Consider the following 26497-nt stretch of genomic DNA (forward strand, 5'->3'; position numbering starts at 1 on the left):
GACCAACATAGTTACATATATACCCAAACGTACCAAACCATATCATGCCACACCACACCACACCTTAGCTTAAGTGCTCTGATCCAGCTCCGACCACATCTCTCATCTCTGAGCGCAAGTACGAGTGTGTAGTACTATACTTCACGTATATACTTGTATGTGCCTTATGGGGCATCGTCGTAGTTTCTTCTTCCGCCCGATTTGTGGCCTCCTAGATATGCATACATCTGTATATATTGTACTTGCATACATCATGTTTGTATAGATCTCTTATATTTTATTACAATACGTAACTTGGTTACTTACATTGTTATTGCAATATTTTAGTTTTTGATTTGCATTCTAAACGATGCATTGCCACACATTTCAATTTCCATTCCCATTGTTTTTCCAACAAACACTTTAGTTAACTTAGAGTTTGCTTTAAGGATACAATACTATATGAGCACTGAACACAATACTCTTTTGCTAATCTTATGCCGTATCACCACCAATGACACCCAAGTTTAACATTTAAGCAAATCGAAAATGCTAAATACTCGTACCACATTCTGATAACATTCTGATTTGCCTTAGCGCTCTCATGACAAACTATCTCATGTTGTCATAGACACGAACAGACAAACAAACATCCAAATGGTTCCTCTGCATCCCTTTCAGATGTTTCTTACATAGTTACGTTTACATACTGGTTACGGGTCAACGGGGGAGGACGCCACTCATTCCAGTAATCAGACAAGACAGTTAATTATTGGGTAACTTATCTCACTCAATGCCGGGGCTACTCTGAAACGGATCTTACAACAGACGCACCAAAGACATAACTGTTCACCGTCAATGGGCAAGTTGTGGGCTCTAGTGGAGCACGCTTGGTTTTCATGTTTCGTCCGCCACCGACAAGTCCGTTCAAGTCCGGTTTATCACTGCTGTTTTATCAGGGACCAGCTACATACAAGTATGTATATGAACACTTACCTGCCAGTCGTTCGAGAATATTTTATGTGTGTTCCACATTGGATCGAAAACGTGGGAGCTTTTAAGTTCACTTGACAAATTGAAATTAAAGGCGGCCCCTTCAACAATGACAAACGACTTACAAATTGTTGTTACGGACCCGGAAACTGCCGACTAAATGCCGAATTAGCTGGGACTTTATCGTGGAGAAGAGGGTATTGGATGATTTCTCTCGCTCTCGCTCTCTCTCTCCTTTCTTTTTTTTCTTTTACAGTGAACAATATCTTTTGTACATTTCCTTCGTCGTTCATAGTACTTGCCACTCCAGTTCTCTCTCTCTCTCTCTCTCTCTCTCTGTTTTTATCATTCTCTCTATCTCTCTGCCTGTCTCACGTCTCGAGCCTCGTATCCCAATCTTTATATTTTCAACCACCACCACCACCTAATCGAGTGCAAGAACCTGATTGAAATGCTTACTAAATTCTCAGCATAAATCCAAATCTACGACTAAAGTAGAGCCACACCCCCCGCTGCCCACTGCCCCACTGCCCCACTCTTTACTGTCGTCTCAAATGAGGATTCTCGTCACACTCCCCGCCCTCTAATTACGAACAACATAAAGTAAATAAATGACAAATCAGTTATTCGACACTGTCGAATTGATAATACTCTTTCTGAGATCGAGAATTACTTTCTTAATCGACATCTTTCATTTGTCCGATACATTAATGTTTAACCAAGATATGCATCTCATTCTGAATGCTGGAAAGAGAATTAAAAACTATTTATTTACTCAAACAAAACAAAGTTTTTTTTTTTAAAAAAAATCCATACATAAAGCTGTGAAATATTGTAAATACTCGTAAACAAATCTGTCAGTAAATCGTTTGTTTCGACCTCCTACGATCTTTGCTCTAAACATATTCCTAACACTTGAACATAAAAAACATGCATACATTATTGATGACTATTGATGATTAAACTCCGATCAACTTGTAAATAGCTAAAAACAAAAATCAACCAATCTACTCTATATTCTTGACTACAAGCAAAAGCAACAGCAACTTATCCTTTCAAGAAACTCAACACACACTCTCTATAGCCGGATTGCAATTCAACAACTACGTTCAATATAAATACTATATATACATATATATATACTTGTAAATCCATTTGTTGTGCATCGAGCCTCTGCAATTTAACTTTTACCTTCGGATAGACAAATATTTAAATACACCAAAAATATATACCACCACATACAGATCCTGAAATGCTATTTTTTTAATTAAGATACAAAAAAATATATATAATAATAATAATAATCAAAATACAACAAAAAGACAAAACAAAAGGAAAAAATTGCACTGTGCAGAAAACAAAAAAAAAAAAAACAAAAAAGGCCAAAAGTCGTTCGTTTGCTGGGCTGCTGTTCCAGCGGTGTGACCGAGTCTGCACCTGCACCCGCACCCGCACCACTCACCCGCACCACTCACCTCTCTCAGCACGCACACAACACCAATTAAGGCTATGTGTCCGAAATGAACACTACAACAAAAAAATGAACAACAAAAACTAACAAGTAACAACAAACAAGCACTCCCATAGCACCCCGGCACATACCCGTACTTACCCAAACCACTCGCACCCGCAACCACCGGGAACGCTGTACATATATAATATATCCAGCCACAATTGCTACATATATCTACTATCTGTGCAAGTGCTTGATTGGCATTATCCAGCCGTAGACTGTGTCCACGTTGAACAGCAGCGAGAACAACGAACCGCCGACTTATTGGAAAATGCTTGGATTGTGTCTTTTGTTTTACGTTCTTTTCTTGCGTTGAACCACTTTTGGCAACTTTCTTTTGTTTGTTTCATATTAAAGCTTTTTCTTCTGCCACCTCTCTTCCGTTTTGTGTTTTGTGATTGGAACTTTTGCACCTCTATATATGTATATACCTTCCTACCTACCTACAAGTATGTATCTATCTACATACATACACATACATACATATGTATCTATGCTATATGTATGTACTATATGTCTGTAAGAAGAAATAAACATGCAACAAATTATACCAAACATTATTGTGATTGATTGATTATGATTTCGAAACAAAAACTACAACCAAATTATTACTATTATTGTTATTGTTATGTGATATGGTTATCTCCCCAAAGACTCCTCCCCCCCTCCCCCTGCCACCATTACTTTTTCACTTGCTGTATACATATGTATGTATGTACATGTGTAAATGTGTTTTTGATCAACAATTTTACACACAATATTTGTGCCGTTGTAATTTGTAACTTTAGTAAAGAAAACAAAACAAAAAAAAAAAAAACCAAATACAAAAACAAACAAAACAATAAAATATTGTACATATTTCTGTATATATGTATGTACAGTCTATGCTTATGTACATATATGCATAGAAGTGACACCGACAGTGACAATAATATTTGTGTCTGTCTGTGCACTCTTTTATCTAATCTGATTAAAAAAGAGCATTTAATAAAGAACTTCCGTTTTTTCTCTTCTTCTTTCTCCCTTGAAAAACAAAACCGAAATAAAATACAAAAAAAAAAAAACGAAAACAAAAATGAAATTAAAAATCAAATACGAATAAAATCAATTGAATCCGTATTCAAAAATGCACATTTTTAAAATCCCATAACGGTTCTCTTCGTTTCAAACCCCAAAACTTAAACAACGACCACAACCACAACAACAAACATCAAAATTTGAAAAAATAAACACTATGTATACGCACACACTCACACACATGACGACACCACACCACACCCCCACCCTCACACACACATACACACACACATACACACACACATACACCTACATACACACATCTCATTCACATCCACATTCATACGCATGCCAATGTCTGATGATTTTATTTTTGGCATTATTCATTGCACAAAAACAAACTTATCTATATGCATTCCCCTATATATATATATATATATCTCTCTCTCTATACACTATATACTCGTACACGCAATAATCGATTTATCTGCAAATTCAATTCAATTTATGAACACCAATCAACCAACAAACCAACCAACCAACCAAAAACAACACTCTTTGGACCAAATACATTCCAACCCACGCACACACACACACACAAACACACACACTAACGCTGGTCGCGAATCCAACCAATATACAACAACAACAACAACAACAACCAACTACTACTACTACAACTACAATATGATCGGAATAACAAAAACAAAAAAATATATAACAATATATTCGGGGGTTCTGGTGTTGAAACGAATGAATTGCGAACCATCTGACGATGCGCACTGCGCAGTGATTTGTGCTCAAGGCCTGATAGCGAAGGATAAAAGCGGTACCAGTGATCCATATGTGACGGTGCAGGTTAGCAAGGTGAAAAAACGAACGCGCACAATGCCTCAGGAGCTAAACCCTGTGTGGAACGAGAAGTTTCACTTGTGAGTATCTGCCACAATTCTTCCACTTTCATTGTGTTCTTTCTAAATGTATGTATGTATCGTTCGACTACTACTGTAAATAACACGCACGTACACACGTACTCTCACGTACAACTACTACTACTACTACTACTACAACTTTCAGCCTATTCCTTATGCTCTTGTTTCCGTATTCCGTATTCCGTACTCTGTATACTGTATAGTCTATCGTATCGTTTCCGTAAAAGTTTCGCTCGCTATCTACACATCTGTAGCTGCCCCGCTCTCTCTCTCTCTCTCTCTTGCTCTCTCTCGCTCTCTCTCTCTCCTATCTCTGTAATTATAACTCGCAGTGTATCTGCGTAGAACTACATTGAGATATTCATTATTAATACTATCTTACAACTATTTCTCTATATATATATATATATATATATATATATATATATCTAAATATATAAATATACAATCTATCGCATGTCAATTGATTTGCGATTAAGAAGTGTGTTCCCAGAGCACTTGACGCTGTTCTCGAATGTGTCGCATTTCCTTGTTGCTGCACAATATACCCTTTCCCTCCAAGACATTGTACTTGTATGTTTCGGCACCGCTTTTGTGTGCCCGAGAACGACACCTGGACCCAGACCCAGAATCAGTTCTAGTTCCAGTTCCAGTTCCAAACCCACACACATTCATCGCATTTGGTCAACACTTAGTGTACTTCTGATACACATTTGAAAAGAAAACCCCTCAGTTATCATCCATTTGTCAGGATCATGTTGGCAACCCTTTCGGTTGAATCATTTCATTTCTATATGTATATGTATTTATATCATGATGAAGAGCCGGAGACATACTCAGCCCCACAGCGGATGCATATATCTGATACGATTACGAATATTGAATACTGCACTATTAAAGTCTTCTTCCTTTTCTATTGCACCGTATTTCTCTGTTACTTGCATGAAATGCAAACGCAATCGCAACGTACTCTATGGAAAGGTTTCCTCACACCAATTTTGGAAATAGTCTAACGCACTCAATGCTACCGTAGTGGTTAAATATAGGATAGATTTGAAATGCACCCATTAGTCTTAGTTGCATCAATTTTTATGAAGCAAGCAGTTGTTTTCTGAAATCCTTAAAAATACTGATTACTGATTGATTCCTTAATGAAATTCGGAAATTCGAGGATATTTCAAGCGTCACAAATACGTTTTACTATAATTATCTCTTCGATCTGTCTATATATCTACTTGTATTTAAAAACGAAAATTATTGCGCGTCCTGTTCCAATTCCCGAGTGAACAAGTTTGAAAGTTTTTAATAAAAAAAAAGGAAGTCGTCTATTATGATTCAGATTTCTCCAAGCCGTATCACAACAGGTCTCTCTCACTCCCTCTCTCTCTCTCTCTCTCTCTTTGTGCCTCTCTTTCCCGATTGCTCTTATTTGTTGCATTTTTTGTTTCCGGTCAAAATAAAGCACCTATGTACATGATTTCTGTGTATAAGTATTTCTTTTTCAGCTTTTTTCCAACTGCATACAAACGTCTGTTTGTAGCTTTCATGTTAAAGCTGTGTGTATATATGTATATGTCTTTTTGTTGACTGTGTGTGTAAAAATGCAAACTTACTACTACCACTACCACTTATTTATACCAAACACGCTTTTCTACTATATAGTATAAGTTAACACATATTACTTGTATTATGCACCAAAAATTCGGAAATAGAGAACTGAAATTGAAAATTGCAAGCTGAAATGTTCACCGCCGGCCCCCGTTGCAGTCGGAGAGAATTACCTAGTTTGTAGCTTAATTCGGTGCTATGATAAATTGTTAATTTCTGTCTGAAATTTTTAGCACAGATTCCCGAATCTAAGGATAACTTCAAGGCAAACAAGAAGTAACATTAATAATAATAATAATAATTATATGAAACAAGTGTTTCAAAAGATTAAGATTGAAGTTGGGATGTGGGCATATCTTTTTTATTTTATCTTAGAATTAAGCATGTAATTATGAGCTTTTCTATTTGCCGATCTTTAATCAAGTTTTTTATCAGCATCAATTTATTTTTGAGCTTGGCTTATCGTGGAGGATAATATTTGCAACAGTGACAAAATATTACCGAATTTTCTAAAGCAAATTTAAACCCACATTTGGGGCAAACAAAGAATTAATTATTGAAATATGCATACATACACATATTTACATATCTGTATGTATATACGGAAGTATGTATGCATGTGTGTATGTATGTATATTTGCATACCCTACCGTTCATAAATATGAGTATACCTATACGGATTTTATATATACATACATATATCTTCTGCTCATTGACGGATGCGCAGCGAGTGCCACAACTCATCAGATCGCATTAAAGTTCGGGTATGGGACGAAGACAACGACCTGAAGTCGAAGCTGCGACAGAAACTGACACGTGAATCGGACGACTTCTTGGGACAGACCATAATCGAGGTCCGAACGCTGTCCGGTGAAATGGACGTGTGGTATAATTTGGAGAAGCGCACGGATAAATCTGCAGTATCGGGTGCCATACGACTTCACATTTCCGTCGAGATCAAGGGCGAGGAAAAGGTGGCCCCTTACCACGTGCAGTACACCTGCCTTCATGAGAATCTCTTTCACTATCTGTGCGAAGAAAATAGCGGCATGGTAAATCAAATCAAATTAAATCAGAGATCACAGATTGGGTAAATAAGTTACATTCGAATGTAATTTAGGTTAAGCTTCCAACGCAAAAGGGAGACGATGCATGGAAGCTTTATTTCGACGAGATTCCTGAGGAGATTGTCGACGAGTTCTCAATGCGTTACGGCATCGAGAATATTTACCAAGCTATGACGCATTTCCATTGCCTCTCGGCCAAGTACCTGTGTCCAGGAGTGCCTGCCGTGATGAGTACCCTGCTAGCCAATATAAACGCCTATTACGCTCATACAACAGCCTCGTCGGCGGTATCGGCTAGCGATCGTTTTGCAGCGAGCAATTTTGGTGTAAGTGCCCTGGTACTGGAGGGTTAATCCCAAGAAGTGAACTGAAATCTTTCTGTGAAATTGCAGAAGGAGAAGTTCGTGAAGTTGTTGGACCAGCTGCATAACTCCCTGAGAATCGATCTCTCGATGTACAGGAACAACTTTCCAGCATCGAGTCAAGAGAAATTAATGGATCTCAAGTCAACGGTGGATCTGTTGACCAGCATAACATTCTTTCGCATGAAGGTAAGCCGAGTATTAGAGCTCCAATGATTTTCGATTTTATCCAAACACTTGTACTAATATTATTGTTATTTCAATATCATTTCATTTTGCATTGAACTGTATTCGTACGATCTCATGTGCAGGTGCAAGAGCTCTCCAGTCCACCGAGAGCAAGTACTGTCGTCAAAGATTGCGTAAAAGCTTGTCTTAGATCCACCTATCAATTCCTCTTTGAGAACTGCTACGAGCTTTACAACAGGGAATTTCAGGTCAGTCGCAGGTTACAAACTCGCAAACTCGTACGTACAATACAATAGCAATGTGCATAGCTTGTGAAGGATAATTCCATGGATCTATCAATTTTGGTTACTACTCAACAACAACAACAACTACAATAACAACAGCAACAACTATATTATTGTACCATATAGTATAGCTTTAAGTGCTTCGCTTGTTCACCTACTATATAACCGTTGTCTTTTTGCATTGGCTTATCAATTAGGTGGATCCAAACGAGGCAAAGCGTGATACTGACGACCATGGACCAAAACTAGATAGCGTGGATTTCTGGCATAAGCTAATAGCGTTGATTGTATCAGTTATCGACGAGGACAAAAACAGTTATGGCACTGTTCTTAATCAGTTCCCACAAGAGCTCAATATTGGCCAAGTATGTTCCAAACTCCATCACTACGATTCTAAGGGCTTTTGTTTTCAATGCACTGCTATCAACCAATATGCATGTACTCGTAAGACCAAAGAAAACCCAAAGAACCTCTTCAGCTTCAGCTTCAGCTTTAGCTTCCACCTTAACCTCAGTCTCTCTTCGCTTACTACTTATCCACCACTCTGTCTCTGTCTCTGCCTCTGTCTGGCTCCCTCTCTCTCTCTATCTGTCTCTGTGTCTGTCTCTCTCCCTCTCTCTCTCTCTCTTACTTCAAACATACTCGAATATCTTTTTAACCGCACACACTAACTGTATCTGTATCTTCGTTATCTACTTTCTGTGTACATATGTATCTTATGTATCTATGTATGTATGAGTGTATGGTGTGAGTGAGCGGCCAATGACCCTCTCTAGGGGGTCCACAGATCATGGCAAATTGCCAATCACAGCTACATACTTGTATAATATATCCATTGTCTGTGGGTGTTTGTGCGTGTGTGTGTGTCTGTGTGTGTCTGTGTGTGCGTTTGTAAATACAATGTGCATGTCTCTAGAGTCTAGACACTTTCTGCTCCCAAATGTCCTGCAAAACATTATTGGATTGTCTCTTAAAACTGCATATCTGCATGTCTTGTAGCTGTCGGCGGCTACAATGTGGGGTCTTTTTGCCGTGGACATGAAGTATGCGCTCGAGGAACACGAACAGCACCGGCTGTGCAAATCTTCGGCGTACATGAACTTGCACTTTCGCGTAAAATGGCTGTACAGCAACTATGTTAAAGAGGTGCCGCCGTACAAGGGTGCTGTTCCAGAGTATCCTGCATGGTTTGAGCCGTTCGTAATGCAATGGCTGAACGAGAACGATGACGTGTCCCTGGAGTATCTCCATGGCGCGTTCAATCGTGACAAAAAAGACGGGGTAAGCTCTAACAACACTCGCCCTAATTAAGATACTTGTGTGAGTACAGAAGGCGAGAACCGAAAAAGTGCTTGGGTCTACGTAATTAACGTAACGTATGAATACAAAAGTACAAGTATGTATGCAGATACGTTAAATAAGCGCCCGACCCACCCCACTTTTCCGGGATCTCCCAGGCTAATACGCTGAGCAAGGCAGCAAATGTATGATGATGATGAACAATTCTCTCTTCACACACTTCCATTCTCATTTCATCCAATTCTGTAGTTCCAAAAGAGCAGCGAGCACGCTTTGTTCTCGAATTCGGTAGTCGACGTTTTTACGCAATTGACGCAATGTTTCGATGTTGTTAGCAAACTCGAGTGTCCAGATCCAGAAATTTGGAAACGTTACATGAGACGTTTTGCTAAAACAATCGTAAAAGTTCTAATAGCTTATGCCGATATTGTTAAAATGGAGTTCCCGGAACACATGAAGGACGAGCGAATTGTAAGTGTGCCCCCCAAGTGGGAGCAGGAGCATTGCCGGTGCCCAGCTCCAATAGCTGTCTCTGACAGCTAACCGAATTTCTCATATCAGAAGTATCACGCCCTGTACTGATCTTCTTCAAATACCCGCTACTTTCCCAGGCATGCATTCTTATGAATAACATACAGCAACTGAGGGTCCAATTGGAGAAGATGTTCGAGTCCATGGGCGGCGACAAGTTGGAGGAAGATGCCGCGAACATTTTAAAGGAATTGCAACAGAATTTAAATTCAGCACTCGACGACTTGGCCTCTCAGTTCGCTATCAGGTAAAAAATCGTGATAGAAATGGGATCTTTAACACGATATGATCTACTAATCCACGTCATTCTAGTCTGGAGCCTCGCATTACGCAGTCGGTGCGAGAACTGGGAGATCTCTTGCTATCCATTAAGGGAGGCAGCGGCAACTTAACGCAGGGAAATCAAGCTGCTCAGCGCAATGCCGTAGCCGTCGAAGCGGATGAGGTGCTGCGACCTCTGATGGATCTTCTTGACGGATCACTAACCCTATATGCGCAGTCCTGCGAGAAAACGGTACTGAAGCGTCTGCTGAAAGAGCTGTGGAAGATTGTGATGCGCATTCTAGAGAAAACAATTGTGTTGCCACCAATGACCGACAAGACTGTAAGCCACACATTTCTTTATGGAATGGGTCATATCTTACGCTTGATATAACGAATTACAGATGATGTTTAAACACCTAACTGATAATGCAAAGAACTTAGCCTCGAACGCTAAAATAGAAGACATGGGACGTTTGTTCAAGTCGCACATGGCAGGCAAGCAGGATGTCAAAAGTGCCCTTAGCGGTGTTATGGACATATCGAAGGAGGTTGAAAAGAATCTGTCCCCAAAACAATGTGCCGTACTCGATGTTGCCTTAGATACAATAAAACAATACTTCCACGCTGGCGGTAATGGACTGAAGAAGACATTTCTGGAGAAATCGTCGGAGCTACAGAGCTTGCGTTATGCCTTAAGCTTGTACACCCAAATGACGGACACACTAATTAAAACATTCATCTCCAGTCAGGTTCACGAAGGTTTGCTCCTTTATATATATTTTGTTCATGTTTCGTTCCTCTAATTTTCTGTGTCTCTACGATTCAGTTGATCCTGAAAATGCAGAGGAAAGTGTTGGTGAGATATCGGTTCAAATTGATTTATTCTCCCATCCGGGCACTGGCGAACACAAAGTGAATGTGAAAGGTAAATATTTTGAGAGAAAGTCACTTGAAATATTGAGGGGTTTTATCTGCTTAATTTTCAATCGTAGTTGTGGCTGCCAACGATCTCAAATGGCAGATACCGTCGGGAATGTTTCGACCGTTCGTTGAAATCAATCTGATCGGCCCCCATCTACAGGACAAAAAGAGAAAATTCGCGACCAAATCCAAGTCAAATAACTGGTCACCAAAATACAACGAGTCGTTCAGCTTGTAAGTATTCCTTTGCGTATACTACTTAACATAGATATTTGATCAACCCGTTTGTATTAGTGCCATCGGCAATGAGGAGCAGCTGGACTTCTTTGAGCTGCACATCTGTGTGAAAGACTACTGCTTCGCTCGCGACGATCGTCTGGTGGGAGTGGCCGTAATACCCCTGAAGGACATCTCTGAGAAGGTATACTCTCTGAGAATGAATACTCATATACTGAATGGTAATTCATTTTCATTTGTTATTTTTAAATGCAGGGATCGGTTGCGTGCTGGCTGCCCTTGCAGCGAAGAATCGAAATGGACGAGACTGGATGGACCATTTTGAGGATACTATCGCAGCGCAATAACGATGAAGTTGCCAAGGAATTTGTAAAGCTTAAATCAGAAATACGCCAGGAACCAACCATGGGTACTTAGGCCGCATATACATCCACAAACATACATACTGAATGTCTCACACAAACACTCACCATACACACACATACACACACACCACACAATACAAAACGTATCTCTGATGCAAGCATCCATCACATCTATGAATGGGGCCCTATCATTACGCATACTAAGTTATATACAGGACAACATTATACCTACTTAACAAATACATATATAACGATACATATACAAACAAACAAAATACAAATATTAATATTACTCTATGATATTATTTATCGCCCGATTAAAAAGGCGAACGTGAACGGTGTAAAAATGATTTATCTTCTAGCTAGCGCAGACGGACTTACCCTAACCGTCAAATTAGTATGCACATATACACACACAAACATGCACGCTTGTCATATAGACATACATACTACATACTACATGCTACATACTGACGTTTCGAATTAATTCGATGCGATTTCGATCGTTTCGGTTCTATTCGATTCGATTTTCCATAAACTAACTACATAGTTTACTCAAAACTAATGGACCCACAGATACATGCATACATACATATGTAATCATCTGTACATTATGACTACACTCATTTACTCACTCATACGCACATTCCTATTTATGTAAATAAGTACCTGTATAAATATAATTTGGTATTTCCAAACATTTGTTAAAGATAATTCCATATGCATATCCATGTGAATATGTACTTATTTTTTTCTATTGTAAACAAAGTATTTAATAATAAAAATTGGCCTATTATTGATCAATTGGCTATTGTACGGGTACAACGGGAACTTGGGGACGCACCATTGCGATGCGAAAGGACTTCGACTTTTCGACTCTTGGACTTTCTAACATATGTATTTATGTATGTATGCACATTTGTATGTATGTAATGTGCAATAAATCAGTTGAACTTACTAACTTGATATGGTAATATTCAAGTTGATCTTTTACCAGGAGTTTTGAATAGAAAATGTAACGGAAAAATTGCTACCCATTTGCGCACCAATTGCAATCCCAATACCGTTTCTTTTGATATTGAGGACACACTGCTTGATTTAAATAGGTAGCACTTTCAATTCCAATAAGTAATGAATCAAGAAAAATTATTTGAAAGTCAATTAAATTTCAATTTAATTTCAATGAGATGTCTTTGCATATTCATAAGCGTCAATATTTGAAATTAATCATCTAGGCGCTAAATTTATAGTTTAAGAAAATAAGCTAGAAATTGTTGGTTTGAGTACATATCTAGTATTTAAACCGTCTTTCGGCTTTGGTATTTTCTAATTCGAGGAGCTTGGTCACACACTAATTCAGTGTCTCGCTGCGCAGTCTTTTATTCATTTATAAGTGGCCAAAACAAACGCATAGTCAATAAAATAAGTGAACATCACTGTAAAAACTTGAAGGAAATACCGACACAGAAGTCTAATACCACGATTCAAAAATAATAACTCAAAGTTATCCTGTTCCGGGGTCTCGACATCTTTCTTCTTACGTGTTCGTTCTTCGTTCTGCCATTACCTACATTGGTAGCTGAGAGTGCAGAAAGGAATCAGAATTCATCTCGGAGAGCTGTGTAAGCATACATATTAATTGTTGCCAAAAGCATGAACAATTTACAAAAAGGAGAATAGGCAAGCAAAAGAGCATCAGCATTATTGAAATTAGTATTTACGTTTATTCCACGCCAAATAATTTGTACAGAGCGAGATAAAAAAAAAGAGCAGGGCTCAGTTAAAATTTTGCTTGTGTGTGTGCCTCAGCGTTTCATTGTGTGCGTGCATGCGCGTATTGTGTGTGTGAGAGGTGGAACCGAAAACTAGAAGCAAACTAAAAATCGCTGGGGCTGCCCACTCTGTGGGATATTATTCATTTTGTGCCACATCGTGCGTTGAACAGGTACCGATAGATAGCAAATGCAGAAAACAGCCCAAGGGCCGTACGTATTTTTTCTGGTAAAGTATGTTTAGAAAAGCGTGTGTATATAAAATAAAATGCAACCGTTTTGTTATAAATTCATGCAGTTAAACATGTGCGTCTTTTGTGCATTGTAAGGGGTACGAAGGGCCGCTTTAGAGGTTATGTTGCCTTGTTTCGTTTTGATTGTTGTTATTGTGATGTGCCAATTTTGCAAGTTGGTGCACATAGCTTTTTTCTTTTTGATTCTCGGGAAAGGCAACCCAGAGTTGCCGCTTTAAAGTTTGTAAAAAAAAAAATAGGCATACATATGTGTGCCCAAATTGGTTGGCGTTTGTGTTTTCTGTTGCCACAAATAATTTAGTTTATTTCGAGGTGCCAAGCTTAAAATTCTTTTGTTTTCATCGCAGAGCAAACAACGGTTGATAATTTAACGAAAAATGACAGATTCTATGAAATTCGGGCCAGAATGGTTGCGCAACATGTCGGCGGAACCTTCAAGCGCGAGTAACAATGTGGCAGGTGGTGGTGTAGGCAGCGGCGGTGCATCTGGGAGCGGCGGCGGCACAGCCAACAGCAGCTCCTATTCAGCACACAACAGTAACAGCGGCAGCACCGGTGGCAGCAGCAACAGCAACAGTGGCGGACTCACGCCGGCAGCTAGGAACATGTTCCCTGAATACCGTTATGGACGCGAAGAGATGCTGTCGCTCTTCGATCGGAGCTGTTCTCTACCCCAGATTTTGCCGACATTCAAGAAATTGTTTATAGACAAGGTGCAATATCCACTAGCCCTTACTCCTAGTTCAGAGGATGATGTTAACAGTCAAGCGCCGACCGCAAGCAGCGTAAGTAATTGTGGTTTTTGGGCACTGCACTCAGGATTATAATCTGCTAACGACGAATACCCTGTGTGCCCTTACAGTCGCGTCCCGCCTGGTTGCAGCGCTCAACAGGCGGATTTGGCACGGTTTCGCGAGGCGCCGGACGTGGTGGTGCCGTGGATCGAGGACGAATGCGTGGCAAATCCGTATACCATCCCATATTTCAAAGACCTAGTACTCTCTATGACGATGGATTACCGGGGGCATCGATGAAGGTAAGTTACGATATCTTTTTATTTTGCATTATTGTAAATTTATTGTGGGACCCTTGCAGCCCGAACGTAATTGGACTGAGCGCAATGGCACTGGCGACACTTCGACGCTGGGCGCAGCAGCTGGTGGCCTAGGCATGGATTGGAACGGAACCCCGAGTTCAAGTCCGCGGAAAGAGTTCTCCAGTCACCATCGGAACATGGAGAACTGGCGCAGGAATCGAAGCGAAGACGGTTCTGGTGATGGGCCTACGGGAAGTGGTGTGTCCGGCACCGATGGTTGGCGCAGCGGTGGTGGAAATGGCGGGTTTGCCAACAGTAATCATCGTTGGGGTAAGTGTCTTATTTTGAACAACATGGCTACCAACTTAATGTGAACCAAAGCATAAGCCACCCTTTAAATTTGCTTAATTATAGATGTGCATATATCGGGAATTTAGATAACCTTATCCCATTGTTTCAGGTCGGTCAACGAGTTGGCGTGACGAGGAACCGGTACAAGGGGCTGGCCTTGAAGTCTCTGGCTTTGTAGGCGGCGTTAATATACAGCGTTCCTTTTCGACAATTGGAACGGTCGGGCCAGAACGAAGTGGTGGCAATAATAAAATGGCGACTGGTGCACCTAGTGGACGCCAGATGGTCTCAAAGAACAACCAATCCTGGTCTAGTGCCAATGTTAGTGGTCCAGATGCCGAGGACAATTTGCCAGAATGGGCAATGGAGAATCCCTCCGAGGTGGGAGGCACCTTTGACGCCAGCGGTGCCTTCCACGGCGAGAGCGGCGATGATGAGGGCCATAAGATCGAAAATCAATCACGCAATCAATCCGATTCGAATGTGTTAGATGCTTCATCAAAGGAGGCGTCGGATGGTTTGGCGGCCACCGATGATGGCAACCCAAAAACATCGTTTGACGTCGAACTGAGCACTGCAGACACATCAAGCAACAGCCTGTCCGAGCCGCCTCATTCCGTTACTCCTAATAGCAACAAAGTGAAACCACCAGAGCATCATCCACCAAATATAGCCAGTGTCAATAAGGATTCAAGTGAGGCCATCAAAAAATCTGAGGAGACCAAATTGTCTGGTGGATTGCCCAGTGATGCACCAGCAGCCCGGCCTCGACCCACTACGCCAGAACTGGCAACTACCGCACACGCCGTTCGGAGGGCTGGCGTCCACAATGACATATCGGATCGTTTCAAAGATGTGGTTGTCGAAGTAGAGAAACTGCTGGACGATGAGCAGAAGCTACAAAATCAGAACGATTGCTTCTCCGATGGACCGCCCATAGTGCCGGTAACAGCGGGGGGCATTGGTGGCCGCTTTACCGAATTGCCGGTACTGTCAGCCATGAATATAAAACCAAATTCGGGTCTGGAACCGAGTCGTCAACAACCCCAGCATCCGGATGCCGCAGCCCCCAACTCGGTACTTGGCGAGCTTGGGCATCAATTGGCAATGCAACAACATCTGCATCAGCAACAACATATTAATCCAACGGTAGTGCTGCCTCCGCACGTAATGAATGCCAATCCGAATGATCTTTGGTTCTACCGTGATCCTCAATCAAATGTACAGGGGCCATTCAGTGCCATAGAAATGACCGAGTGGTATCGCGCTGGCTATTTCAATGAAAATCTTTCCGTGCGTCGCTTCTCCGACAGCCGATTCAGACCACTCGGCGAGCTGATAAAGCTCTGTCATGGCAACATGCCCTTCACGCACAGCCATCTGCTGCCCTCGCCCGTGGATCTGGATGCCATTCCGCTGACGCCGAATAAACCAATCCCGCTGTCGTTGAACGATCAGCAACCGCAGTTACCACATCCACGTAACGACGATCAACTTAAGGCCAATGTCACAGCCGCAGCAGACTCACTGGCCGATGGCTTAAAGGGACATGGCATGAATCACATGGATCTTTCCCACAACCTGACCTTGCGTTTCCAAATGATGCAGGAGCAATATATACAGCATCAGGAGTACCAGATACATGCTGAACTGTCGAAAAACGAGTGCTTTCAACGCATGACGGCAGGTGAACGGGAGGCTTTAGTGCGTCGAAAGGTGCAGACGCTTGTGTTACCCGAATATTTAAGCAGTCTCAGTGGCTTAGGTAACTCATTGGCGGCCCTAAATCCTGTCGCTTGTGGCCAACTAAACGATGCCATTGTGGAGCAAACAAAAAAGCAACAACAGCAGCAACTTTTTGCCGGAGGCAACGGCGATCAGCAGCAGCGTCAAGCTGGAAACTTTTTGGAGGCTGATGATTTCATACTGAAAACCCAAATGATGCATCAGCAAGCACAAGCTCAAGAACAAGGTCACCAGCAGGAGCCGGTGCCACAAATGCAGATGATGAGTGATGAGGCCAATAAGCTGAATATTATGAATGAATATAATTTACGGATGCTTCTGCGTGGCGGCCCTAGCGCCGGTAATTCCGCTGCTCCGCAGCCACAACCCAAACCGAATTCGAACGATTACATAAACGATTCACCACTGTTGAGTGCTCAGAGCCTTATGATGCCAATGTGGATGCCACAGCAGCCACAGCAACAACCACAGCCGCAGCCACAAAATTTGTTGGTTGCCCAGCAACAGCAACAACTCCAGGCCGGACAGCCGTGGTGTGCCCCAACGGGCCAACTAGTCGGCTTGCCCAATAAAGGCTTGGCGGGCACACTTTGGGATGTGTCTGCTTTAGAAGAGGAGCAAAATCAGCAGCTTTTGCAGCAAAAGCGACAGTTAAATATGAACGATAACAATTCAAATAATTTGGGCTTTGAGGCAGCTGCCCAAACTCGCAACAATCAACGTCAGCCGAAGGATGTGGCCGCTCTAATGGGCCAGCCTCAGGGCGCAATGCCGGACATTGAGCAGCAGCAGCATCAGGCGGGCTCCAATGCACGGAAGGAGGACCATGCACAGCAACAGAATAATCACTCCAAGCAGACGGTAAATAAACCACAACAACAAATCTCTGCACATAAGCAGCAGACAAAGCAGTCAGAGGTGAAGGTGAGCGAGGAGGAACGCCGACGCGAGCAGGCTGAGGAGAAGCGCCGTCTCAAAGAGGAGCGCAAGCGGCAGCAAATGGAGGAGGAGAAGCGTCGTGCCTTGCAAGCCGAGGAAGAACGCTACCGTCAGATGCAGGAGGAGAAGGAGCGTCAGCAGCAGATTCAGGCACAGCGCCGCAAGGCTTTGCTGGGCAATGCTCCAGGAGCGGGTAAGTCACGTCAAGAGGGAAGATTGTACAATCGTGTAAATCAAGGCTTAAAATCTTAAGGATATCAAAATCTGACGTAGTACAAACAACCAGTAATCTATCCAAATTTCATCAAGATCTGTCCGTTGTATGACTTGATTTTGTGATAAAAATGCATATAATGTAAAACTTATCATATTATGTAAATGAATAATTTTGATTTTGATATAACATTTCCAATTTAGTTCGTTAATTTTGGGGCTTTTTTGTTATGTTTTGTTTTGTTTCTTTAATTTTTGTTTTTGTTCACAGCACGCATTTAATTTCATGTCATTCTGAAAATCATGTGCTGCTCCTATTTAAAATTTATTTGTTTGAACGATTTTTATGTCTGGAAACACTGAAATAATGCATTGCAAACAGAAAGCAAAAATCAGACGGTTTTGCGGCCAGGATAAACAAATGATATAAGGCAGTTTTTCCATCGCACGGTTTCTGCTATTAACTGCTGAATTGGCTGAATTCAAAATAGGAAGAAGGTGATATCAGTAACATAAAGCTCTAATGCATACCGTCATCGCTTTTTCAGGCAACACCAGCACAACTCCTAAGTCGTCTGTTGGTTCCAAATCAGAATTGTCTTCGCGGTCGTCTTCTTCCATCGCGCCCTGGTCATTGCAGGCACCAAGCCCAAGCACCACCGGTCCAGGCTTGGCCGAGATACAAAAAGCGGAACGCCGCGAACGTCGCGCCGACCAGCAACGCCAACAGGAACAGCTGGATAAACAAATGCGGGCTGCAGCCGCCGCTGCTGATGCCAGCGATGCGCTCTTAAAATGGCAGGCATCTCCATCGCCGGCTCCAGTAATGAGTTTAGCCGAGATACAGGCCGAGGAAGCGAAGCGTCTAAGCTTGGAGCTTTTGGAGCAGCAGCGTCGTCGTGAGCTCGAGCAGCAGCAGCAGGCTGTGCTGAGCGCCAGTCTTGGCGTTGGTAGTGGATTATCAAACATCTGGAGCAATACCAAGGCGTGGACTACAACTGGTAATTCCGTTGTCTCGGCCCATATCACTGGCTTCTGGGATGAGCCATCCACTTTCGGCTCTCCCGCGGGTAGTGCCGCAGCTGTCGTCGCTGCCGGTTTACATGGGGCCCAGAAACCGCAGGCCAAGGGGGCTGTTTCCCCGGCCACACGCAACATACGCAAAAGCCAAACGGTGCCGACAATGCAGAACGCTTTGGCAAAGAACGCCGCCCCCTCCAAGGCTGTGGCTAGCGCTCAACCAGTGCAGCAGGACAAACAGGGGAAAGCGGCACCCAGCAAGCCGCCAAAGGCCGCCGATGACAAGAAGGCTAATGCTAAAGGCCAACAAGGAAATGACGCAGCCGCCAACAGTAAGGTTAGCGAATATGAAAACGAGTTCACTAGCTGGTGCATGAAGAGCCTGGCCAACATGTCGGCTAAAGTAGATGGTGAGTTGTGCAAGATAGGGATAGATGATACGATAATACACAAAGAAAGAATGAGAAGGAGCACTTTCGTGATTGCGTGTGTTCGAGCCTTACATTAAGACTAAATCAAATTAAACTGTGGCCGATGTCGGAACTAGCAAAAAATACTACTACTACTACTACGTACGACTATAGTATGTATACTTGTTCGTGATGGATTGCTTATTTGTATTGATTTAATTTACGATTTTGATATTGGCATAAACTTGTAAGTCCTTTTAAAGTCAACTGTCAAATATGACGGTGCTTGGAAATATTACATTATAAGTGGAGGAGCCAATACAACCGCTGTTAAGATAAGCCTAAAGAAACTATACCTTTAATCATATTATATTTAATTATGAATACTTTAAATTATTGCTTTTATTTTATCTTTTCAGTCCCTACTTTTGTAACCTTTCTTCAAGACCTTGAAGCACCCTACGAGGTGAAAGACTACGTTCGCATTTACCTGGGTGCGTATTTTATTTTATGTTTTGTTGCATAAACAATTACAAATAAAATGAACAAATTAAATAACCCAATTGCAGGTGAGGGCAAGGAGTCTTCTGACTTTGCTAAGCAATTTCTGGAACGCCGCAGCAAGTATAAAAATCTGCAGCGCGCACAAAACGCCCACAATGATGATATGTGCAAACCGGCTCCGGCCATAACTCCATCTGGTAACGACAATTCTGATAGCAAGGTAAGTTATTAGTTAAGAGGGTGTGGGGGGTTGCGAGTTCTATATAGATATTTTTAATATTTTTTCACAACCCGCAGAACAAGCAGAAGAAGGTCAAAAAGAACAAAATGACCAAGATGGACGCTCGAATTCTTGGCTTTTCCGTTACTGCTGCTGAAGGGCGCATAAATGTCGGTGTTCGGGACTATGGCGATGGACCGTAACCACAACTGTTACAAAGAACAAGATAAACTTGAATTGAGATGCAGTTCAACCCGAAATTAAAACTGTTATTAATAAAACGCGTATATATACGCTGAATTGTATTTTCAAAACCTCGACAAAGTTCTCCTTACTCTTACTCTATTCTCGTCTCTAGAGGGGCAACAGTTGAACTAATTTCGTAAAGGGACTCTTATAAACATGAGCTTGAACAAAGCAAGAGACAACAATGACATCAACGCTGAGTCAAAGGTGTTTGGCAATTGTTGCCAATGAATACATCGGGGAGGCACGTCCAACTTATAGGTGTTGTTGCCACTACTCGTGAAATCTTTGAAATTAATTAGTGGTGTTTTGTTGTTAGACTGCCTTCTCGCGGGTGCGCACAAAGGACGGTGATATGTTGGCATCTCATTCACAATAAATAGGTAGTACTTGTATTTAGATATTTTTAGCATATGTACACCGATTGCCAATTTGGACGAGTTTAACCAACTTCTGATTGGGAAATCCCATAGGGGTTTTGAGCTCTAACATAATTGTCAGCCCGTTTCATTGCAATGCAAACCCAAACTTGCTCTGCATGTTCCCCACCTAACTACAAGTAGAGAGTGGGCAGGTTTTCCATGCCTTAAGGTTAATGGGTGTTTCAAGACATTCATATGTATAGTATTTAAAGGCAGAAGGAGCTAAATATGTACATATGTAGAATTCGCACGGTTATTTTTACAAAAATTAATAAAATTCTACCTTTTACCTACCTTCTTTTTTCTATGAGTTACTAAGAAGGAGTGAAATTTATTTTGGATATTATTATTTCAATGATTTTTTGTTTGTTTTTAGATGTTTTCGTTATTAGGTCAGCGGTTTTCTGTAAAACATATTTGATGTTTTATTTTGTGGTAGCAAAATAAATTGATTTTCAGGAGCTCCGACCCGTGATAGGGCAACATACAGTAAAACATTGCTTTCGTATGTCGATCCCTACTAATTCGAAGGCTTGGCCTTGGGACTACCGGAAATTGAAGCCATATAAATGATCATCGGGATCTTCGTTATATGAGCTAGTTGACCAGTTGCTGGGCCGTTGATAATAGTTGCTACACTTAAATTGTCCTGCAATTCCTTAATAAGCAGCCTCGTCCCATTGCACATGCTTAGAAGGCTTTAATTTCTCAAAAGCATGATTGCAATTCCGCCTCAATTCATGTGGCGGCAGTCCAGAATGGCTGGGGGCTTTTGAATAATATTGCCTTAATATTTAAAGTGACAATGTTTCGAGGATGATTATGAACTAACAGCATGCTATTCAGGAGTTTTTTAAGGTAATTTTTTCACACCTTTGGTTACATTATTGGCGTTTCAGTAAGGATTCCATTCTTTTTTGCAAATATAATATAGCCCATGTTCACCGTCGATAGTGTACCTTCCCAGCAGTGAAAAAATCCATTACATCGGTCCAGTAGATTCGGAGCCTTTTCAATTCAAACAAACAATCAAATCATTCCTCTTTATAATATTAGTATAGATATATGTACATATGTATATAGAACATTATTAGAATAATGGGACAAATCGATATAACTATGACCGTCTGCTCGTTTGTATGAGCATCAAGAACTTTTAAGCCAGATCAGGTAGGGACATCATACTGAGCGTATAGATTTGTCTCATCCATCGACAGGGCAATGTTATTATAAACTCTATACATACATATTATGTATGTCTTCTTTCTTTTTACGGCTGCTATTGGAACGAACTTTTTAAAAATAATTTGCATTGAAATAAATTGTATGTTTATATTGTTACAATAGTTCTTATTTAAGAGTTTTTTGTGTGGACTATCTATTATAACTGTCATAGGAAAAATCGGTGAAAACATTACTCTCACGAACTAATTTGCTTATCTGAAAGTAGCGTCCAAAATACATAATTCTATGCATCAAATTATGTGCCCTATGCCATACATAGGAGGAATCGGTGCAAAAATAACTCCTGTTATCCAGAACTTTTATGTTTTATGGTCCAGACTTGGCATTTATGGCTTAGCGTTCACTGTATTCTACGGTTTCATGGAATTCTATATCTTATAGACTCCATAAAAATCATTATTTGGGCGCGGTTTACCAGTTTTAAATCCAAAATGTTGCCCAATTTTGTCCTCCTGTTTGTTTCATTTTAATACGATGCGAGATATTGAAAATTAATGCACTAATTCACACGCTCTACCAACCAGCTGTCGTTTTGGTTCAAGTCCGTACTGCATCAGAAGTGTAGACACAAACCCGTTGCATATTTAGGCAGCTGAAGGTATCTTTTTACCTACCTATTTCTACTTTATTATTACAGAAAACTCTATTTCAATAAATTTAAGAGACACGCGCGCCGACTCCGACATTTCAGTACTATTCATGAATATATTCGTTTGGCCGCCCGTCGGCCTGCACTTTCTCTCGAAGGAACTTCTCACGTTTTTTTTTTTTTTTCTTTGGGTTAACTAACATTTCAATATATTTTATGCTTCCATAATTTTTTGAATTTTGTTTTTATTGTTCATTTACATTTATTAAGTTCCTTTTTATATCTGAAGTCCAAACAAATAAGAACTCAAAAAATCATTGTAGGCTTGCCTTAGCCAATCAAAATATGTTCAAAATAAATATTCTCAATACTAATTGTTGTATTGTTAAATGATAAAATGTAAATAGTCGAATGAATGCAGTTCCCTTTTTGAAACCAGATACAAATAGAAAAAACCTAGCTTGTTCATATACAAACATGGGCAAGCAGATCATAAAAGTTAGAACACGCACAAGTGAGTGCAAGAGTGTGCAGGTCAAAGGCAGAAACAACCAATAGGAAATTCAATCCACAACCAAAAAAGAGCAGGAATTATATACCAAATTTAAATTAAAGGGAACTGCAGAAGGAGAGAGTAGATGTAGAAGATAGAAAATATGTGTAGATCTTGAGTAACAATTGTTTATAAAATATTATTTGAATTCAAACGTTTAGCTTGTTTATTTAAGGTCTTAACAAGATATGTTAAGAAAACTTGTATTTATGATTTTCACTATATGCCATTTTAATCGGCTATTATATCATACTTACTTACATATAGGTGCCATAACAATGATTGGTTCAACAAAGTTTTTATACTTGAGTGACTGTAAGCTGGAAAAAGGAAAAATGCACGAAATATTTTAAGATGTTACATAAAAGTTGCAATCAAAAAACTAGGATGCAGATATTTCAATTTCCAAAATAGGATGCTAAGCCTTAAGGGTGTTAATTAGATAGTGGCTTGTTTAGATCTGAATATAAGGCGTAGTATATGTTTAAAATTTGTACTGAGGATGTGTTTTTGAAACAGGTTAGTTCACATAAAATGATCGACTGCGTTAAAAAAAATTGCTAAAGTTGAACTGTGAATTTAAGTCTCTTTAAATTGCTGAAAACAGCGGAAAATCATTTACATATTAGGTACTTTGATGCGCGTATAATAACTTGCCACTCGTCCCGGCCTGCCATTGAAAAATCTTCATTGCATACTTTTCAGCGCCAACAATGTTAAAGGTTCGAGTCCAGGCAGTGCTTGAAAACAAGTTGGACAAAATATTCAAAATTCTTTCATATAATTGAGGATGATATACAGAATGAGCTTCAGTTGGGCTTCCTTTCAAGGTGAGAATATTTTTTGCAAATATTCGTGTCAAACTTTTATGCTATACTTTATACTTTCTTTCAATAAAGAAACTTGAAGATATTGTTTGGTAAATATAGAGATATTTCATGTAAGAACTAAATATTGTGTTTTTGTTACCATATTGACTGATAAAAGCTTCTTAAAATATTAATAAAGGAGATAGAGCTAGAAACCTAAGAACACAACTCGACTAGCTAATACATACTCGTATATGTTAACAGGAAAAAACCAACAGCATCATTTTTGTGTAAATGATTTCTAGCAATTCTATGCTATATCATAACTGTTTAAAAATTGTTGGCAAACTTTCTTAAGGGTTCAGGTTTGCATTCGCTCAGCTACATAGTCATAGAACTACATTATTGTTATTTTTTTTAATTATTTGGTAAAACAACAAACTCAACCATTCCATGCTTCGCAAATAGAATAAATTATTAGTTTTTTTCTATTGTCTTGTTTTTTTTTTTTTTTGTTTATCCAAAGCGTGAATTGTGTGTGGTATTATTTTAGAAACTCGTTCAAAATATATTTATAACCTGAATCAAGTTTGGTTTCAATTGATGTTGTAAGACATGAATTTTGTTGAACTAATTGAAATGCTTGGAATTTTGAACTGTGCTGCCTTAACTAGGAACTTTTAATATGGAAGCCCGATGGTAATACAATGATGTCTAGCTAAAGTATGCAAAATTATGCAAATCTGTTGGCAAAATAGGCATATTGTAAGGCCAAACATTTTCAATTTGAAGAAAATTAGTTGACTATATAAAATAGATGCCGTTTCCGTATTTCGTTTTAAAGTTTATGAGGAGCCTAAAACATTTGTAGTGTTAAAATAATCAAGCTAAGAAGTAATGTTTGTTTGCGTCGAGGCTACAATATTTCCTTCCCTGTGGCTTGCGACATAAAGCTTATTCGTTTATGGGACACGAATAATATACCCGACTGTGACCAAAGGATTTACTATATAATTTCGTATTATATTTTTAGGCTACGAGTTTCACCGACTCACGATTAAAGCAACACCATAAAATCTAAAACAAACTTGTCACCATACAGTTAGTTTGCAAAAAAAAATTGATAATGCTGATCCTACAATATTGTTGAGATGCTTTCCTGTGGGCGTTACTAGCTAACATACCACAATATTATTTGGGCCCTTGCATTGTTCAGAGAAGGATGCATAAATCTGAAGCCTGTGCTATCATTTCGAAAAAAGTAACAATTGACAGGACTCCGCTTGTATCTTTTGTTATGTAACACGAAGAATGAAATACTAATAAGTGATATAGGTTTGGGCATTTAAATGATCTGCATCTGGTAGTTAAGCTTTCTGCTGGATCGCTGGATGGATCAGGGGAAATTGAACTGGAGCGCTATTTAGCGATTGAGGTTATTTTTGGTAGGGAAGGCAGTATTGTTTGGAGAAACCTTGCAGATCCTTTAACAACATATCTTCTTCTTTGCTACTTGTGTTTCGATTCGGGACTGTGTTTTGCCGTCGGCATGCGTAGTGCGTATTGCGTAATGCGTATTGCGACCGCCCACCAACGGCAATACGAGTATCTTCCGACGGATCTGCCATAACTCGACCCAACGCGGATGCACACTGAAGGCCGCCACCATGCGTACACATCTCAATGCCAGCCCACCTGCTCGTAATGCCCATCTCCTTTCCGTGAAAGGAAAACAGGGACACCACAAGCCGATAAGGCGCCGACTATGGTTAGGGATGGGGGTGGTAGGGCGTGCGCTAAACGAAGGCGTTTTGAATTTTGCCTTACGCTGTTTTGCGTTTGCGCTCCACGACCAAATTTATAGTAGTAGTCGTAGTTGTTGTTGCTGTTATATTTGTATTCGTGTTTATATACAAATTGTGTATCTGCCAACGAGCTGGAAAACGAAAACGCAAACGCGTTGCTGCCTCTGCCACTGCCAGTGCCACAGCCACTGCCACTGCCTCTGAAAGGGACGCACAGCAGGCAGGCGACAATGGTGGCCCAGTTGGAAATGCGCCACAGACAAGAGTCAAGCCTTCAGCAAACAGAGCCGAGCAGAGCCAGTGGCCAACTAATTGTGAATGTTGGCCAAATGTCAAATATGACGAGGTCGCTAATATTTTCCATCGGGCAACTTCTGCTGCCGTTTCTGACGCTGCTGCTGCTGCCGCTGCTGTTGCTGCTGCTGCTGCGACAGCCCTGAGGCTGTTGAAATACACAGTAAGGGAGGAATTTACAATAATGGCCATAGCTATAGCTTTGCTGCCATTCCCATTCCCATTCCCACTCCCATTTCCATGACGAGGTGACGTCGAGTTGTGGTGGCGCCTTTGTTATTGCTGTTGTTGCTGTTGTTATTTGGTCTTTGTCGAGTACACTCGAACACTCGAACTGTATACATTGCGCAATCCAATAAACAAATTAACAACTTTTGTCCTTTTCCACTCGAATAGCAAATAATACAACAAAAGTTGTGTGCATTCACAGCTTTAACTTGACAAAAAAAAAAAAAAAAAAAAAATAGAAGAAGTACATATACAACAACAACAACAACAACAGCCCGTG

The 26497-nt window shown here is 40.5% G+C and overlaps 2 protein-coding genes across 10 annotated transcripts in view; both read left to right on the forward strand.

Annotated features, from left to right (window-relative positions):
- LOC115627839 overlaps nt 1-12365 on the forward strand; it is a 36078-nt gene extending 23713 nt beyond the window's left edge. For 6 of the 8 annotated variants that reach the window (XM_030523689.1, XM_030523691.1, XM_030523690.1 and 3 more), the window contains 15 exons: nt 4293-4434; nt 6770-7094; nt 7163-7435; nt 7502-7660; nt 7783-7908; nt 8142-8309; nt 8944-9225; nt 9493-9714; nt 9855-10021; nt 10087-10378; nt 10440-10797; nt 10865-10963; nt 11031-11193; nt 11254-11380; nt 11452-11613. In XM_030523689.1, coding sequence (XP_030379549.1) covers nt 4293-4434; nt 6770-7094; nt 7163-7435; nt 7502-7660; nt 7783-7908; nt 8142-8309; nt 8944-9225; nt 9493-9714; nt 9855-10021; nt 10087-10378; nt 10440-10797; nt 10865-10963; nt 11031-11193; nt 11254-11380; nt 11452-11613 — 3065 coding nt within the window. Of the gene's footprint in view, nt 1-4292; nt 4435-6769; nt 7095-7162; nt 7436-7501; nt 7741-7782; nt 7909-8141; nt 8310-8943; nt 9226-9492; nt 9715-9854; nt 10022-10086; nt 10379-10439; nt 10798-10864; nt 10964-11030; nt 11194-11253; nt 11381-11451 lie in introns of those variants that run through there. The other 2 variants (XM_030523686.1, XM_030523692.1) reach the window with 2 other exon arrangements.
- A 587-nt stretch (nt 12366-12952) lies between these two features.
- Nucleotides 12953-20340, forward strand: LOC115627735 (GIGYF family protein CG11148). Of its 2 annotated transcripts, none has more exons than XM_030523504.1 (9): nt 12953-13183; nt 13935-14372; nt 14450-14623; nt 14683-14953; nt 15084-17852; nt 18421-19302; nt 19722-19796; nt 19872-20026; nt 20104-20340. In XM_030523504.1, exons 2-9 carry the CDS (start codon nt 13965-13967, stop codon nt 20227-20229), a joined length of 4860 nt encoding a protein of 1619 aa, XP_030379364.1. In that variant the 5' UTR covers nt 12953-13183; nt 13935-13964; the 3' UTR covers nt 20230-20340. The 2 variants fall into 2 exon arrangements, with proteins under 2 accessions (XP_030379364.1, XP_030379365.1); XM_030523505.1 differs by lacking the exon at nt 12953-13183 and adding an exon at nt 13539-13562 and having other exon boundaries at nt 20104-20229.
- The last annotated feature ends 6157 nt before the right edge of the window (nt 20341-26497 follow it).

This window comes from Scaptodrosophila lebanonensis, unplaced genomic scaffold (assembly GCF_003285725.1).
Source record: "Scaptodrosophila lebanonensis strain 11010-0011.00,11010-0021.00 unplaced genomic scaffold, SlebRS2 tig00000098-arrow-pilon, whole genome shotgun sequence".
Taxonomy (NCBI): domain Eukaryota; kingdom Metazoa; phylum Arthropoda; class Insecta; order Diptera; family Drosophilidae; genus Scaptodrosophila; species Scaptodrosophila lebanonensis.

What these genes read in the sequence shown, in the direction of transcription:
- LOC115627735 (XM_030523504.1), top strand. Translation starts at nt 13,965, where the DNA reads ATGACAGATTCTATGAAATTCGGGCCAGAATGGTTGCGCAACATGTCG. An exon ending in CAACAGTAATCATCGTTGGG is followed by an intron (nt 14,954 to 15,083) that starts GTAAGTGTCTTA and finishes CCATTGTTTCAG; the next exon opens with GTCGGTCAACGAGTTGGCGT. An exon ending in CATGTCGGCTAAAGTAGATG is followed by an intron (nt 19,303 to 19,721) that starts GTGAGTTGTGCA and finishes TTATCTTTTCAG; the next exon opens with TCCCTACTTTTGTAACCTTT.